The sequence below is a fragment of the Lactuca sativa genome, chromosome 8 (assembly GCF_002870075.4).
Source record: "Lactuca sativa cultivar Salinas chromosome 8, Lsat_Salinas_v11, whole genome shotgun sequence".
NCBI classification, from domain to species: Eukaryota; Viridiplantae; Streptophyta; class Magnoliopsida; order Asterales; family Asteraceae; genus Lactuca; species Lactuca sativa.
In genome coordinates this window covers 156,754,667-156,773,710 of record NC_056630.2, presented here as the reverse complement: position 1 = coordinate 156,773,710, position 19,044 = coordinate 156,754,667, and the positions used below count along the sequence as shown (strand labels likewise).

The following is a 19,044-nucleotide window of genomic DNA, read 5'->3' as shown; positions in this document are numbered from 1 at the left end:
CAACCTACAGTTGACCTGACTCGCCGAGTTGGGCCGCCAACTCGCCGAGTCTCTATTCTCACTTCTCAACCCTACTCGCTGCTACTCGTCGAGTATGGCATCGACTCGACGAGTTCCCTTTCGATTCTAAGACTCAGGCAATCTGGATCTAACTCGCCGAGTCGTATGAACAACTCGACGAGTAGTTCTTGAGCTAAGAAGATTGTCTTGGACTCGCCGAGTTGTATGAACAACTCGTCGAGTCCCTCCATCACTGAGTCTGATCTCCAACTCACTGAGTCCACTCTACTACTCACTGGTCCCCACTCGTCATCACTCAAAAGGGGAAAAAATCGGGGACTCGCGACTCGGCTCGCCGAGTCGCATGCATGCAGCTACTCTAAACTCGATTATGCTTGAATCCAGCGTATAAAACTTATAGATCTGGGCTCCCTTAGCTCGATTAACATGTAAGGATTCTATCTTTACGTGCCCAAAAGCATCCATGAATATTATAAGGCTCAAAAAGCATAATAAAGGCTAGATCTATGGTTCTCATGCGAAGCAACTTCAAAAAGGCAATAGATCCGGGCTCTACAACTCCTAAATGAACAGATCTAGGGATATCTCGACCTATTAAGGCATCCATACAACTATAAGGTTTGGAAACTACATCAAACTAGCCCTAGAAGTGTTCTAATGGAGGTTTTAAGCATAAAACAGAAGGATTCCGAGAAATACCTCAATGAACTCTGATTTTGATCTTGGATCCTTGCTCTACACCTCTTCTCTTTGATCCTTTCTTCTTTTTCTTCTTCAAGCCTTCAAGAATTCACACAAAACACATTAAATCAATCAAGGGATGGTTTAGGGTTTCTCACAGCTCTCTGAGGGTGAAGGAGGCGAGTTTGGGGCACATAACATTGCTTAAATAGTGAGCAACCCGGGGATTTAGGGTTTCTTCCTGGCAGGCAGACTCGCCGAGTCCCGAATATGGACTCGCCAAGTCGCCGACTTACACGTGCTCAAAATCCCGTCCCTACTCGACGAGTCGGGCTATAGACTCGCCGAGTCCTTCTTGAAAACTACTAAATAAATATCATGGAAGCAACATACCAGAGACAGATCCCTAGACAGATCCCTACCAGGGAAATTTCTGTCTTAGGACACTGCAATTTGCAGGCCTCAATCTACATAAGTTCGTTTTTGTGTTTCTATTGTAAACATAAATCTTCAAGTATGTTTTCTGTAAACTGATTCTTGTATATTGCATATATATATATATATATATATATATATATATATATATATATATATATATATATATATATATATATTTCAATTTCGTTTGTTTTATTTCTATTAGTCTTGTTGATTGTATACTTCTATCATAACATTATTTTGGGTGTCGGTTTAGGATGCTTCCGGATATAAGGCTATGAACTGATATTAGCATATGAACAGTGACTCCAAACATAATCTGCGGTGGCGCCGACGATGAATCCGACGGTCGCAACCGATAGACAGACGGTGCAAGAGGAAGAAGAGCCAAGCAGTCGTCAATCCGGAATGATTTTTGAGATGATGGGGATATCGGAGGAAGGTGGTGGGTAAATGCTAACGTAAGTCTAAGGCGGTGAAGCAGGTGTTGTATGACACGTATCACAGACGACAAAAGACAGCTGATGAAATAAGAACACGTATCCATGAAGAATTGAGAAAATGGCAGAAATTGCCCAAAACAAAAAGGCTCAATAAAAGGTATAGTTAAAGGACCATTTTTGCCATCCCTTAGCCATTTTACTGTAGCTAAGGGTGGAGAATTTTAATATATATATATATATATATATATATATATATATATATATATATATATATATATATATATATATATATATATATATATATATATATATATATATATATATATATATATAATAATAAGTGGTCAAGTAAAAAACTGCATAGTAATAAGTTATAGAAAAACTTTCATTACTTTTTAGAGATACTCTTAGTCACTTGAAAGTATTAAGTGCCATTAATATATTAATTTTTTCAATAGCATATAAAAAATATAACTAAAAAACATGATATAATGCCACATATATGCCATTAATATGTTATTTTATTTGTAGTGACCATAATCCTTATCATCCAAACATCATTCAGTAGTTGTATCTAAGCTGGGGTTATCTTTCTACCCTCCAGCTTGAGGGGGATGTTAGAGTCCATCCACACGTGTACAAAGTAAGTTAGTTAGTTAAGTTTGCTAATGTTAGTTATGAAGTAATTGTTAGAAAGGTGGTTAGAAGATTATTTACATTTGATCTTACTTGTAATGAGTCTTTAACAGAATAACGAGAACCATTCAATTCATCACTTCATCTCTCTGTTTCTTCAAGTCAACACAATAAGTGATTGTGGTCTAGAAGATGAATGTGAACATGACACTACTAGAAACATGGGTTTTAGCGACGGATGAATCCGTCGCTATTCCATCACTAGAGGTTTTTTTGCAACGGATTTGTGACAGACTTACTCCCTAGCTAAATAAAAGGTGGCTAATGGCTTAGCGAGGGATTTAGCGACGGACTTGAGTTTCTTTGCGACGACTTTAGCGACGGAATTTCCATCGCAAGTTGCTCTCTTAATACCGTTATTTTAGGTCAGCAGCGACAAAACTAAATAAATATTATGTCGCTAAGCCCTTGCAAAGCTCTATATCCGTCTTTTTATTTTCTGTCGCTAATCCCTTGCAAACCTCTATATCTGTCTTTTTATATTTCGTCGTTGATCCCTAGCAAAATTTAAATGTGATTTTTTTTTGTTTCCATAGCTGATCCCTCACAAATATATAATATTAATTTTTTTATTACAAATTTAAATAAAAAAATACTAAAAACATCAAATAATTATACATTCACAAACTAAACAATAATAAAATACCAAAAACATCAAATAATTATACAATCCAAAACAAACACTAATATTAAAATAGCAAAATCAAGTACCAAATTTTAACAAAACATCCAAAACATCAAATATCAATGTTTAATATCAAAAACCTATAGATGTATACTCTCTTCTTCTGCCCATCCCTCTAGCCTACATGGAAAAGAAAGGTATAAAAAAGACGACTTTGTCCCTAGAAAAACAAAGTTGAGTGTCTAAGTACCTGTTTCTCATTTGCAGGATTCGAATCAGGTCAAATAGAACAAGTCTATTTCAACCTATCAAGTTGAGGTCACAACCACCAGCTTTGCTGCTGAAAAGAAATGCAAACTCATCCTGCAACATAATTATGTGTATTTTTTTTATAAAATGAGTATGTACTTATTAAATTATTAAAAATTAAATAACTTTGATGGATCATTGAAGCAGTTGACCAACTTTTGTATTATGCTGATTGATTTGGACCCATCCTGCAACTTTTGTCCGGTGTCTAAAGAATTACAGCTACTTGAAGATTTAATCACTTTTATTAAACTCCTAATTACATAAAAGAACTTGTAATTTATACCTGAGTATAATCTGAAACCAATATAATTCAATCATTTGTTCTCTTACAAAGATGGGCCAACAAACAGGCCAAGACTTGCATCTTTCCTGACACTTCAACCAGGTCATCATCCACCAGTCCAAGATCCAGATCTAACAAATTAATAAATAAATAAATATCAAGAACAATATACAAAATAACACAACAGAATAAGACATGATTTAGTTTTACCTTCTGGAGAACATTTTCATTGTATCATAAATCAGCTACAATATCAAAGAAATGCATCAGAAAAAAATTGTGTCCTAATAATGTTGTGATTCTTCCAAAAATGTTTTACCTTTGGATGATTGCAGAGCTTCTTCAAGGCAGTTATATAAGCTAGAATTTTTATTTGTTTCACATCTTCAACAATTGCTTGTTTCACCTACAATCATGTGTGTTCAAATTTCAATTTAAGACCACTATCAATACACATATCAGTTATATAAGACCATATAGTAATAATGTCCAAACAGAAACTTACATTTTTTGAACGAATAAAGTGATCATTTCCAAGCTAAAGTCTTGGCATTCTTGTGATCATTTCCAAGCTTTCCAACGTTTTCTTTTAAAGCTGCAAGAGCACCAGCACATAGGATTCCCTCATTCCCACCTGTCTCATTCCCCCACCTAAAGTTTTTTCGCAAAATCCTTGCCTATATGTTAAAAAGATTGAAGCTTTTAACTCAATAGAAGAAACTGTTAACCAAAAAATGGTCAACTTTCAAGAACTATAACAAGATATACTATATATATTATATACCTTGTCAATGAAGCTCTTTGTCCCAACAATAACACTTCCAACTGGTGCACCAAGCCCTTTCGACAAGCATACCTGAAACACAATATATTATGAATTCAATTTTTAAAAACTATAACATGATTCTTGTTCATAATTCATAAGAAAAAGGTTTCGGAAATTGGGAGTGAGGCCATACTGAAACAGAATCAGCAGCTTGTACAAGCCTACGAACAGAGACACCAAGAGCCTGAAAAAAAATCTTGAAAATGAATGGATGGAAGATGAGGAAGAAGGTTGAAATTTGAAAAGGGTTTCTTTAACTCACAACATATGCATTAAAGATACGAGGTTCGTCTATATGAAGCTTTAGGTTATGTTTTTTGGCAAGCTCCCCAACCAGGTCTGTGTAGTCTACAGAAAGAACTCTGCCACCAGAGCTGCATCATTGACAGATTGAGCAGTTTCTGTTAGGCATTTTGTCATACACCTATAGAGCATTACAAAAATGAAATGGAAATTCATACTTAGCATGGAAATTCTTGGAAATGATCACAAGAAAACGTTGGAAACCTCAACTATCTGCAAATTGTACACATTATTTTTTGAATGAATAAAGTGAATGAGGTATGAATAAAGTGACTGTATAGTTTCATACCTTTCGTGGTAAGTGATTTGATAGCAATGCATTAGTTCTCCTCAAATAAACTGAGAACACAAGTCCTGAAAACAAGTAAGATGCTGAAAAACTAACTGCTTCTTACAAAATCTTAAATTTATGATATTTTAGTAAGACAAAATTACTTGATTAACCTTGGCACTCAGTTCTGCAGACCGCTCATATAGCTACCACATAAAGCATATCTAGCCCATGATTCTAAAAGTTTGAAAGAAATGCAACTTAAAGCTATTGTTATTGTTAAATAAACAATATCTCATTCTCATAGTTCACTTTTGTGGCTCTCATCAGGATGTCCATTTATCATAGATCTTATGTTTAGCTGGTGAAAGTGATATCCAATTGGATATCATACCACAAGAAATAGTGGAGCTAATGTATGATGTTTCTATATTTGGTGATTTAGAGATGTATTTTGTTATTGTTATGTGTCTCTATCTAATGAAGATGTACCTTTAAAGCTTGATGCCGAAAAGAAAAAATCAGAAGAAACACTTGAGAAACAAGTGGAGTGAAGCTTAGAAACACCGGTCAAAGCTAGTCAAAGCTACAGAGCTACAGAACCTGTTGAATTAGAAACAAACATTCAAGAGATGAAGGAACATGTCAAGTTAGAAGATGACATTCATCTACAAAAAAGTGTATAAACACAATCTAATTATTATATTTTATATATTCTAAACATTGTTTCAACTTTATTGCTAGTATCTATGTTTCAGGCATGAGAAAGGGAAACTACTAAAAACATTTTCGATTGAGTCAAGCCTTTGTTCAACTTTTGATTCATGAAGGTGGCGTAGCGTATAGCCTGCAACATTTTCACCTATTTAAGTTAAATTTTACATAAAGAGAGAAAAAAAAAAAGAACACCACAACTAAGGGAAACATAATCTAGTGATTATAGAAGCATCTCATGCTGTAATTCGAGTTAATTTTATGGTGTTTGATGTTGAAAAACTTACACAAATCAATATACTTAAACCTTATTCTCGTATTCTTATGGATTCTTCTTCAATTTCAAGAACAAAATTATTCTATTTATAATATTTAGTATGATACAGATGTAGTCAGGAGATTTCTTCCAAAAAAATTATGAATATAGGCCGATCAATTCAACATTGATGTAAAGTAAGCTAAACATACCAGTCAAGCAGTACCAATAGATGTTATGGAAGTTAGTAATGTAAACACAACTTTATGCCTCTCATATGTATCCTGTCAAAATGAAGATCATCAATGAAAGGGGGGAAAAGAAGGGAGATATAAGTAAGAAGCCCTAATTGTTGCATAATCACAAATGACCAACTTGGATGAAAACCAGAATCATTTAAAATACCTAGCTTGATAAGAAAGTATCTTCAAGAACTCAACTTAACCCAATATACGACTAAAGAATAGAGAATCAAGAGATTTACCATTTACCTGAATCGGAAGTTAATGAAAACAAATTTTAGATTTTATGGAGGTTGCCGGAATCGGAAGGCAACAATGGTGACGTGTTTCGTCATCTATTTGAAAGGAGATGGTGATATAGGTTAACATAGCGTAGGGAACTTACTCCAAAGTGATAAATCAGATTTGGGAGGGAATGAAACTTACAACAATTTCGTGAAACTAGAATTGTGTTGCGCCAATTTCAGCGAGAGATCGGCGATTGTAAAACAAAAACGCGCATACCCCAAATAAAATTTCCGTCGGCGTTATCTCGCTAAACACGTACCAGATGGAAAAAATTGGCACTTTCTCTCTCTGTCGCTGAACCCTCGTTGAAATGCCTTCATCTTCGACCGATTGGCGAGGGATTGAGGTGTGTCAATAAACACTTATGAGATCTGTAGTTGATCCCTCGATAAACCCTCGCTTCTATGAAAAAATGTGGAATAAATAAAGGAAATGTCTAAAACATCGCACATCTGTTGTAAAATTTTGCTACAGGATTTATCCGTCTCTAACTCCGTCGCTGAAACTTAAGTTTCTAGTAGTGTGATGAGAGTCATTCGGCTTTCAAGCCTCTTTAATGAATTTGGGATATTGCCATTAGCAGTTCGCAATTTATCCATGGCTCTCATCATTGATAACCTAATATGATTGAGAAAACTTATCCATGGATCACCAATTTATCTAAAGCATTCAGTTAGTCGTTGGATTGGATTCATGAGAGACCTCCAGAACATTCACAGCAGGAGCCATGGGCATTTCTTAAACTTTCCAAGTTAAAATTATAAAATTATAAATGATGACAAATGGATTAAAACATTATTAAGGAAAATTAAATGACACATGTCATCTTTTGACATGGATAGGGGATGATAGGAAGAAAGTGTTGGAGGATATTTAATTTCTCTAAAAATAATAATAAACAAATAAACAAACGCATCATCTATAATCAGTGATATACATTCAACTCGCCACCAGGTTTCTTTTTTCTACTTATCATTTAATCAAAATTTATAACAGATGGAATTTTCCTATATTTAAAACTTCGTATTTATACAGGTTTTCGTACATCTGGATACCATTGGTATCTCTGATCTTTGCAGTTGATCTTTTTCCAATTCATTTACGTTGGCAAATGTTTGTCTGTATATTACTATATTTGGGCATGTCTTTCCTTAATTTCTTTTCATTTAATTTTTACATATGGTACTTCATAATCTTGTTTCATGTTCTTATGATTCACAGTTTCTCAAGCTGGAAAAATCCACTCACACTTGAATCTAAAGCTTCTTCTTCAATTTCCGTGTTGTACTTCGAAGGGTTTAATTTAATATCATCCATCCATCTTCGAAAGCTAAGTAGAATTTGTCATCTTAATATGAGTAGATTTTCATTTATATTACAAACTTCATCTCATTAGTTAAAATAAGCTTTTATATTGTAGATTGATACCAACTATCGGTGTTGGTCAAAATTTGGATCCTTATGAGGTAGCAAAAGTAAAACATGTCTCTTCTCAATTATTCTTTTCACACTATCACAAGTCACAACTTGGACAAAACGAAAGCAATGACATCAACTCATAACCTTTATAAATATAAGCTTCACCATAATCACTCCATACTTAGATTCATATCAAGCAAAACTTGAAAAGCTACATTTTTTGCATTCATTCATTACAGATTACATATTGTTACAAGATGAATGACGAATTAATCTTGTTGGATTGTTGGGCAAGTTCATATGGAATGAGGGTCAAGATAGCACTTGCAGAAAAAGGGCTTGAGTACGAGTGTCGTGAAGAAAACTTTCAAGAAAAGAGTCATTTGTTACTAAAATCTAACCCAATTCATAAAACAATCCCTGTTTTGGTTCACAACGGAAACCCCATTTGTGAGTCTCTCAACATTGTTCGCTACATTGATGAATTTTGGCCCCACAAATCTCCATTGCTTCCTAGTGACCCTTACAAAAGGTCACAAAACTTGTTTTGGGCAGACTATATCGACAAAAAGGTCCTCATTCTTCCCCTATCTTGTTTAAACACTTAAGTTTAATTTGATTTCATTGGTTAGATGTTTTTATGTTAAATTTTAAGGAATATTTTTTAAAATGTTAGGTTTGAAAACTTAAAAGCAAATTGTAATATTGAAATGATAAAGTAAACGAAATAATACATGAGTTTTTTTCTATGATATTATTGTGCATTAATTTTCAAACAATAGAACAAAATTACAATTTAAGTCGTTAAACTTTTAAAAAACAATCAATGATACATACAAAAAATATATAAACTTTGGTTATTAATATAATACAAACGCCTCTTGTTTTAACACAAGCTATTTGGGTGCAGATTTATAGCATTGGGAAAAGAGTATGGAGGGGGAAAGGTGATGAAGATCAAGAAATAGCAAAGAGAGAATTCATAGAATGCTTGAAAAAGTTGGAGGATGAATTGGGAAATAAACCATATTTCGGGGGTGAAAATGTAGGTTTTGTGGATGTAGCACTTGTACCCTTTACAAGTTGGTTCTACACCTACGAGGCTCGTGGTAACTTTAGCATCGAGGCTGAGTGCCCTAAGCTTGTGTCATGGGCCAATAGGTGCATTCGCGACAACGAAAGTGTCGCAAAAGCTCTCCCTCACCCTCGCAAGATCTATGACTTTGCTTTGAATCTTTTAAGTAATGACTCAAAATGAAGACAATATGCGTTTGTAATATGTGGACTTGGCGAATGAAATGATCATTTGGTTAATTTTCTAACAGACTTTCTTCATGATATATAATTATTACTTAAATTTTTCGTATGATTAGTATCTAACAATAATGATAGTTATATAAGGTCCTGTTTGATAGTTTTTGTCTGGAAAAATGTTGTCTGATAAAGTGCTGTCTGGGAATGTTTTCTGATTGGGAAAGAAACCATGTTGTTTGATTGTATATCTGATTGACTGTGCTGAATGATGAAAAAAAGTAATAATTCAATAAAAAATAAATTTTAAAAAAGTTATTTAAAAAAGTTAATAATCCAATAAATAAAGAAAGAGACGGGGTTTGGTGTATAATTGTCTTTCCAGCCCATTCAACAAGAAAGATATGATTTTGGGGCTTTCTGGGAAAGACATATCTTACTGGAAAAGACCCCTTCTTTTGTGCAAATCAAACAGTTTTTCCAGTCCATTCAGCCAGAAAGATCGGTTTGGAACTGAAAAGATGCGTATCAAATGGGGCCTAAGTATTCCATCTAGATAAAAATTAAAGGAAATCACAAAATCATCAAACTATCATTTTTTTTTACATAAATGAACACTAATTTCGTAATAGAGATTCATTGTGGATTATATTTTGTTGCGAAATTGTTTTTAAATATTCCTCACACAAAATAACATAAATGGTAAATAGCACAAAAGACATTAAGTTTATACCAAAATTCTAATTTGACATTGTGTTTTTTTTTCTCAAATTTGACGTTGTGTTTTCCAATTTTTTACAATTCTGACTACTTGATCGGTCAACCCGGTTACCTACTTACGCGGCATGATAATGTATCAGTTTTCATGACGTGACATGTTGACGCGTCAAAATTGAATTTTTTTCCCATAAAAGACAATTAAGTTTTCACTTTTTTCGATTTTGATATTAAGTTTAATTTTGACACTTTGTTTTTTGTTCAAAATCAAACATTATTTTTTCCAATTTTGTTCAATGTTGATCATTTTCTATTTCAAACCGTATAAATATTTTCTTAATATATTTTAAAATGTATACATGTTTTTCATTTAAAACCCATATTTCGTGTAAATATAATGTTGTTTTACATTCAGACCATAATTTTATGTATAAATATCTATTAGTTATATAAAAATTGTATTTTATATTAAATACATAACTTTAAAATGAGTTTGAAGGTTTAGAGGCGTGTAGTCGATCAAGACGCGGAGGTCAGGTTTGCAACCCGTGAAATTTTTACATCTTATTCGAAGTTGTTGGTTAGTTTGTTTCTCATGATATAACGGATGCATATTTATGCATAACATTATGCTTTTGAATGTAAAAATAAAATAAATTAATTAATTAAAAAAACTTGTATTTATTTAAAATGTGATTTTTAAACGAAAAAAATATATATATTTATATGATTTAAAATGTAATGAAAAAATATTCATAAGGTTTCAAATGGAAAATAGTTTACATTGACTAAAATTGAAAAAAAAAATTGATGTTCGATTTGGAACAAAAAAATAAAATGTCAAAATTGAAATAAAAAATAATAAATTTAGTATCAAAATCGAAAAAAATGAAAACTTAGTATCAAAATTGAAAAAAAGTGAAAACTTAGTTTTTTTTGGAAAAAAAATTCAATTTTGACACGTTACTTAGCATGTCATGTCAGCATGTCACATCATCAAAATTGATATGTCATCATGTCACGTCAATAGGTAACCTAATTAATCAGTCAAGTTGTCAGAATTATAAAAATTTTAAAAACACAGTGTTACATTTTTTTTTAAAAAAAATATCAAATTATAATTTTAATGTAAACTTAATATCTTTTATGCTATTTATCCTAAAATAAAAATAAAAATAACCTTCAAAAAAATCGAAGAATATTAATATATTTTTCAATAGTATAAACAATTTTCACAATGATATGATGAATTTCGTAATGATAAGGACACTTCTATAATGATGTGTATAATTTTGCAATGATATTTTTTTTTCTTTGAATTTATTGTTTATTGGGGTGGGGGAGTCATTTTACAATTAAAATGGTATTATGTACGAAATTAGTGGTCATTTGTGCAAAAATGGAAAAAAATAATAATAATAAATAGTCAGTTTGCTAGAGCATTTTCCCAATTTTGGTGTTTTTGTTATTTTTCCAACAAGTTATATGAGCTATATAAATATTAAAAATCGAATATGTAAGGTTGAGAATGCTAAAAGCCTAAAACATTTGTATATGCTTTTTCACTTGTACGGAGAATGACAAATGTTCACGTTTATAACTATAGATAAAATTGAGAATGGTCAAACGTTTGCATATACTTGACAATGCATATTTGAATACGCTTGACAATGCATATGGAAAGATGCAAAAATCAAGTTTAGTACGACTTCTCTGACAAATAGACAAAGGGATAATGACCTAAAAAGAAATATATTTTTTTGATATATATATATATATATATATATATATATATATATATATATATATATATATATATATATATATATATATATATATATATATATATATATATATATATATATATATATATATATATATTTGGTTATTAATTTTTTTTTTCATTTATATTTACTCCTTCAACATTGTTAAACTGTATATATTCAGTCTTGATGATCAGTAGATTAACCGAGAAAAATGACTTAATAAGATAATACATTTCTTATTTTATATACATTTAGTCCTTTATTTTTGTACATGTTTAGTCCTTAATATTTTTTTTGTTTCAAAATAAGTCATTTTTGTTTTTATACTCATTCAGTACTTATGAATGAGTTCTTTAGGTTTTTCTCACGAATCTTATTTAGGTCAATCACAATGACGGATCCACCATGGAGCATGGGGTTTCCCAGGAGTACCCTAGAAAAAGTTTTAGTACTATATATTTTTCAGAATTTTTTTTATATTGCCTTTAGACCTTAAAAAATAATTTGGGCTACCTTAATTTTTTTTTTCTAAATGGTAAATCCATATACAAACTAGTTCATGAAGTAGTCCAAATTTATTAAGCCAAATTGTCAAGTGCATACATAAAATTAGTTTAATTTAATAATTAACACAAATTTAAGCCCAATACACAATAAAAATCAGAAATAAGAAATCACTCGACATTGACTCGCGACTTCGCTTCTCCCTTGTGATGCATGTTCTCGATGTTGTTGCCCTTCCTTCTTCTGTCGGCGATTGATCATCGATAGTTGGTGTTTTTTATCGAAATCCCATGGTGGCTGGTGGTGGGTAATTATTGATCAAAGTGGTGCTACAGTGAAGCAAGTAAGTAAAAATTTTGTGATTATTTTTTGGTTAATTGAAATTCAATTTTTTGTCATTGTGGTAAAAAAAATAGAAATTCCCAAATAGGATTGTTAAATTAGGTAGTTATGGTCAGTAATTAGTGATTATTAGTTTTGAAGAGGTCAAGAACAGAACTTTAAAATGTAACTTTGTTATTGAAGTTTAACTTTATATCTAATGAAATTGCATTTTTTTCTTATTGTATATACATAATTTTTTTTCGGGATACCCCTTTACTAAAACCTTGGCTCCGCCACTGAACAATCATTGATAAGGTGTTTGGGGTTGTTGATGCTTATGTCCATCGCGATCTCGACTATTTGGTTGTATAGGTCTTGTGGTTTGGCTTATATCTTGTATTTTGAACGTCGTAACTTCTTCATACGATATCAGATTTTAGCGATATTTATATTCACGTGTTCGTTTTTTTGAATCTACTACAACTTTCATTAAGATTACTCCCGTTAAAATATAATATATTTTTATTTAAAATTTTATAAAAAAAACTTTCATACATGCATTCAAAAAAACTTTTGCAGATAAAGATCATAAATAAAAATATAATACTTTTTAATGGAAGTAATCTAAATGATAGTTGTAGTAGACTAAAATACGAACATATGGATATAAAGATTGTTAAAATCTAAGATCGTATGAAGAAGATATGACGTTCAGAACACATGACATAAGCAACCAAGTAGTCGAGATCGTGATGGACATAATTATGAAAAGCCCCAAAGACCTCATTAATGAATGTCTCACGTAAGACGTCGTGAAAAAAAACCTAAAGAAATTATTCATAAGTATTGAATGAGTACAAAAACAAAAATGTCTTATTTTACAACAAAAAATATTAAGGATTAAATGTGTACAAAAATATTAAGGACTAAATGTGTATAAAGTAAAAAATATATTACCTTATTAAGTCACTAGGTGTGAGACCCATATATTATACGGGTTTATTAAAAGTAAAATTTTAATATGAAAATATATAAATATTAAATATTTTATAAAATAATGCTTTTTGATACAAAATGTAATCTTTTGGAGCATTTATAAAAGAAATCAAATCGTTTGGAATATTTATGAGAATATATTATCAAATTAATAGAATGATAACTTTACATATATATATATATATATATATATATATATATATATATATATATATATATATATATATAACACATTAGAATTTATTAAAATTTTATTTTAAGAAATGTGAAATCCTAAAAAAATGACAAGTGGAAAATAATAATTTTAAAAATCTTAGAAAATGACATGTGTCAAGATGAAGGAGAATATGACAAGCAGCAAAAAAACCTTCATTTATTAGTAAGGATTTTTGTCGGCTAATTTGGAGTAGCCGATCATAAGAACTAAATATGTACAGTTTAACAAGTTGAATGGGTAAATGTAGACGAAAAAAATTTAATGACCAAATATGTAGAAATAAAAAAAAATGAGAAATCAAAAATCCTCCTACAATTTCCTCCTACTTATCTTCCTACTCATGTTAAATGATGACAAATATATTAAAATATTATTAAAAAAACTAAATATAACACAAATCAATATTTGACATGGGTAAAAATAGGGCCGGCAATTCTCGATACGACCCACGACACGACACGAAATAAACGGGTTTGGGTTGAGTTTTTCAACACGCCAACCCGCCAACCTGCCAACACGTTTATTAAACGGGTCATATATGGGTTTCTCAAAAAATAAATGGGTTGACCTGTCAACCCGTTTATATTTTTAATTAAAAAAATATATTTTTTATTTTTAAATGTATTTATATTTTGACTTGTGGTCCTAACTCATAAGGTCGTAAGTATGTTTGTAACCAATTGATTTTCCTCATTTTTTCCCTAAATCAAATGGCGTATCGGCGTATGACTGTATGAGCGATTGAGGCATTGAACATGTTTCTATGAATGTTTTTAATTTTCATTTGGATATTTAAGATTTTAAGACTTAAGTAGTAAAGTGTCTAAAATTTAGATATGTTTGCATCAATCATCAAGAATTTATTCATGTTTAATTATTAATTTTATTTATGGAATCTGACCCACGAATCCAAATCTAACCCACAAACCCGCCAACCTATGAACCCGTATAAATAAATGGGTTCGTGGGTCATATATGGGTTTATGTTCCAAACCCGCCAACCCATGACCTGTATATTTAAATGAGTCGTATTTGGGTTGACATATTTTGACCTGTCAACCCGCCAACCCGCGACACGCCAACCCGAACACGACACGATTGCCAGGCCTAGGTAAAAAGATGGTAGGAAGAAATTATAGTAAGATATTTAATTTCTCTAAAAAATATATATTTCCATTTTAATTCGATTGACAAATTTCAAATACATAAAAGGCAAAGTCTACTTTGTTCCTTGTTGCATGTACTCTTAAACCACCTTTATATCTATCCACTTTCCATTTATATCTTACGCCCTTTAATATGATGTATTTCACTACATTAAATCGTCTTTTTAATACCAATTTTTTTGGGAACCGGATATTGTCTCAATAGTTTAAAGCTAATTAGAAACTAGCAAAAAGAAAACATATGATTAAAATAAAATTCAATTTTGCAACCACGCATTCTAATTTTTAAAGCCTTGCTGTTTTAAACGAAATACAATTAATCACATAAAAAACAATTTTATCAAAAACAAATTGCTTCTGAGAATCACCAAACATCACCGAATTCTGATACGTCCAAAGAATCCAAATAATTGTCATAAAAAGTGCATCCAAAATCACATGTTCCAATATGAAAACATGTTTGGCATCCACCCACAAAAACGCCTCGGCCCTCGGAAATAGAGTGGAAAGTCGGAATCACCAAATTCGCTTGATTCTTTGTGGGTTCGGTCGATTAAAATTGTTCATGATTATAACAGTTTAATTGGTTCCCAAATTAGGTCTACTCCTAATTTCACTTGGATTTCTATTTTAAAAGCGGTAAATCACTTAAGGGATCAAGGTATTGACTTGATGACTTTTTGTGTTAAAAAGGTCGGAGATGGTTCTCAAACTGATTTTTGGGTGACATGTTGATTAGGAATGTTCCGTTGAAGATTAGATTTAATAGAGTGCTTGCTCTAGATCTGGACAAAGAAGCTACGGTTCAAACTAAATTGGGAGTTTACGACTGGTGGTCTTTTTTTCATAGGAATCCAAGAGGGTGGTTGAGTCTTGTCAATGTATTGATTTATCTTCTTTGGTAACCTCGACTTCTATGTCTCTTTTAAAGGATCGGTGGTGCTGGTCCTTAAATAGTTCTGGTGAATTTTCTTCTGTTGCTTCTGTTATATTTTTGATTGACAAGTTGTCTTTGTCTGTCTTCGACCGGTTTTCTCTTTGGAACAATTTGGTTCCTATCAAAGTCTATGTCATGGTTTGGAGGCTTTCTTTAAACCGTCTTCCTGTGAGAAATAATTTGGTTAATAGAGGTGTAGAGATTGATTCCTTGTTATGTCTGATTTGTGGTGATTTTTTTGGAAAATTCCAATCATTTATTCTTTTGTTGTCATATGGGTGCTTCTTTGGTTGACAAGATTTCAAAAGTGGTGGGATGTAATTATTTATGCGCTTAATTCTTTTGAAGATTGGTGGTCTTGGTTTGGTTCTTTAAATTTGCAGTCGTCTTGCAAGTCATATCTGGAGGGTGTGTTTTTCATTACTTGGTGGTTCATTGGGTTGCTCGGAAATTCTATTGTGTTTAATTCGGGGTCGTTCAAGAAGTGGGATATTTGGGACAAAGTTCTTACTCAATCGTTTTTATGGGTTTCGAGTAGAATGAAAAGAAAGAAAATTAGTTATGTAGGTTGGCTTTCCAATCCTATATTTGTCTTTTGATTGTTGTTTTTGTGCTTTTTGGATTTTTGTTTTTCGTTTGTTTTCCTTAGCTCTTTGCTAAAGTTTTCTAATAAAGTTGTTAAAAAAAACAAGCTAAAGAACACTTGAAAAATAAATAAGAAACAACATCCACCTCTTCTTCACAAATTGGACACAACACCGAAGGAAGATCAATACCACTATACTCAAGATTCTTCCTAGTAGGCAAACTATCCAAAAAAAAGTACCGACATATAAGTTTATTTATCACCAAATTAAGGTGAAGCCCTTAAAGAATACCAACCCATAAACTTTATTGGTTGTGTTTACAAATTATTGGTGATGCCCAGGCGGCTGAATTGAATGGCCGGTTACAACCACACAAGCACAAAGCACATAAAATAGAGTTTTGAATACCACTCTGTATTAATCAAAATTAACCATTAAAACACAAATACAACTATCTTATTTATATATATACTAATTTACAACTAGATGATGAACAGTACTTCTCTATCATTGGCTGAAATTTATTTATTTATTTATTTTTTTTTTGTTTGGTGCTGCTTTGGTTTTTATTATTTATCCAATTTTATTTCTACTGTAGATTACACGTAGCCTTTAATGTACACCTTTGGTCATTGGTCTTCAACACGTGTTCTGTTTTTGGAATTTTCCACCGCCCCGTCGTTAAACTGTCTTTTCAAACAGAGGGAAACAAATTGGTCTTCACTCCGTTGTCTGATATCCCTACTTCTCTCTCACCCTGCTTCTTCCGGCCAGACCCACCGACTCATCGATCTTATCGTTGGCTATGAATGTGATGCTCTCATTGTAGCAACAACGGCCACAACTCACGCACATGTCCGTCGTGAGGCGGTGGTGTTACAGAACCAAGTGTTCGGTCCAGATTCTTCTCGGGTATAACACCCACCGTCCACCGCCTGCCTCCATTTTTTTCGTCCCTTATATCACCCTCTTCTGCTTTCGTTCCGATTTTTCTGTCGGTTGGCTGGGTGAGGCGACCTTAACCGCTCCACAAGACCCTAATTTCTTCATTCGGCTGCGGTTTGGGACCGTCCATATTCACTCCCTCTTGTCACCGCCATCCATCTCCAACAACCCAATGCGTACATATGTGATTTCTACCGACTCCGTCGCGGATCGTCAAAGCTATTGCTCCAGCACACAAGTCTATTGATCCACCGTCGTCGTCTGAAAATCCTTTTCCGGCTTCTAATTGTGTTTTTTCCACCTACTTCTTCCTAGGGATAGCTATCGAGAACGATCTAGAGCTTTACATTTCAATGGTGATTGACATCTTTATGGATGAAGAAAATGGTATTTTGGAGTTTGTGTAATGTATGCTGACAGCATTCAGATTGAGAAAGTTTTTATGCGTGACCTGGATGGAATGACTGGTAAACCCTACTTAGGTCCTCCCTTCAAGTAAGTTCCGAATCTTTGTGATTTTGCTTTCAGTTCTGGGATGCTTTATTTACATTGTCCTCAACGTCATATTCACGAACAAATAAAGTGGGGTTCAATGCTATTTATGATTCTTAGCATATTTATAATTTGGTAACTTTCAGTGAATTGGATGATGAACTGCAAACTTCACTGTATGATTTCCTAGAGAAAAGGGGCATAAATGATGAACTAGCTCTCTTCTTGCATTAATGTATGCACCACAAAAGTAAGAATGAGTATACTCAATGGATGGAATGCGTGGAATCTTTTGTGGCACATAATAAATAAGGTCAAAATCACAGTAACTGAAAAGCCTTATGAGAATCCATAAGTGAGGTCTCAGATCACCTTTTTGCTCTTAAGAGTCTAAATACATTATGATTTATGATTTATCTGTTTCATGTTGGTTGTGGAACAGTTTATTGGTGGAGGCTCTGAGGGATGGATGACATTTACCTTTTAAAAAAAAAAAATTGTTTACAGAACCACCATGTGGATACAAAGATATAAAACCTTGGTCTTTTGTTGCAGTGATGGTTGAATACTCTTACCTTTTTTTTTTCTTACAAACTCATTTTCCTTATCATTATTAGAAAGCTAGACCTATATTCTTAGAAAATTTAGGAATATACGTATTACCTTGGATGTGCGATATAGGTGAGAAACTATTGGGTTTAAGTGATAAAGTCACAAGTTAGAGTTATAGTGATGAGTATTAGAAGCAATGATCACATAGGTTGTGTATCTGAACCTACCCTAACACCTATCTTCTGTATAGTTCAGCACTAACTTTTGTGTTATCTCTGTTTCATTTCGCTTTTGATGGATTACGACACACCTAAGATAGCTTGTGGGAATGATGAACCTCCAAAGGTCAGGGCCTAAATACACTGCCAACTACCCTTTTGGAACATCGTTTGGTTAATGTAATCTTTGTCAGGTGATATTTCTTTATGGCTTTATGTTCTGTTACAGTGTGATATGCTAGACTCAACTCATAGGGTAAGAAAGGGCACTGCTAGATTAAGTTATGAACCTGCAAGTTGTCCTTCCCAACTCCGTTTAAGGTGATTATGTTAAAGTGGCGTTTTTAATTGATTTCCCCTGTATATCACACAAATGACAACTGCATTGAATACTTTTACACTTTTAGCATATTTCAACCGCATGCATACAAAGATAGAGAAAAGAATTGTTGAAAAGGGTAAATTTTCGAAAACTTAAGAAAAATACATGTCAAACAATTGCAGGAGTAAAAATTAGCAATAAAAACTGTTTTTGATAATTTTGTCTAAATAAA

The 19,044-nt window shown here is 32.4% G+C and overlaps 1 protein-coding gene and 1 long non-coding RNA gene across 24 annotated transcripts; one reads left to right on the top strand and one right to left on the bottom strand.

The window, feature by feature from the left end:
- Nucleotides 1-2,941: 2,941 nt before the first annotated feature.
- On the bottom strand, nucleotides 2,942-7,118 carry LOC111906532 (uncharacterized). 23 transcript variants are annotated; one of them, XR_002855272.3, is made up of 15 exons: nucleotides 6,538-7,114; nucleotides 6,361-6,446; nucleotides 6,082-6,153; nucleotides 5,392-5,502; nucleotides 5,064-5,136; nucleotides 4,918-4,967; nucleotides 4,787-4,841; nucleotides 4,588-4,699; nucleotides 4,459-4,509; nucleotides 4,284-4,355; nucleotides 4,005-4,176; nucleotides 3,819-3,905; nucleotides 3,710-3,744; nucleotides 3,155-3,630; nucleotides 2,942-3,084 (listed from the first exon to the last, which is right to left on the bottom strand). It is a non-coding gene; the product is annotated as an uncharacterized LOC111906532 (long non-coding RNA). The 23 variants fall into 23 exon arrangements; XR_008225342.1 differs by having other exon boundaries at nucleotides 3,155-3,267; nucleotides 3,370-3,407; nucleotides 3,500-3,630; nucleotides 4,918-5,502; nucleotides 6,538-7,113; XR_006185455.2 differs by having other exon boundaries at nucleotides 3,155-3,267; nucleotides 3,370-3,468; nucleotides 3,547-3,630; nucleotides 4,918-5,502; nucleotides 6,538-7,113.
- Nucleotides 7,119-7,438: 320 nt separating this feature from the next.
- Nucleotides 7,439-9,140, top strand: LOC111906534 (probable glutathione S-transferase parA). The gene is made up of 3 exons (XM_023902285.3): nucleotides 7,439-7,865; nucleotides 8,058-8,390; nucleotides 8,729-9,140. The coding sequence occupies exons 2-3, from the start codon at nucleotides 8,076-8,078 to the stop codon at nucleotides 9,074-9,076; spliced, it is 663 nt and encodes a 220-aa protein (XP_023758053.1). The 5' UTR covers nucleotides 7,439-7,865; nucleotides 8,058-8,075; the 3' UTR covers nucleotides 9,077-9,140.
- Nucleotides 9,141-19,044: the final 9,904 nt, after the last annotated feature.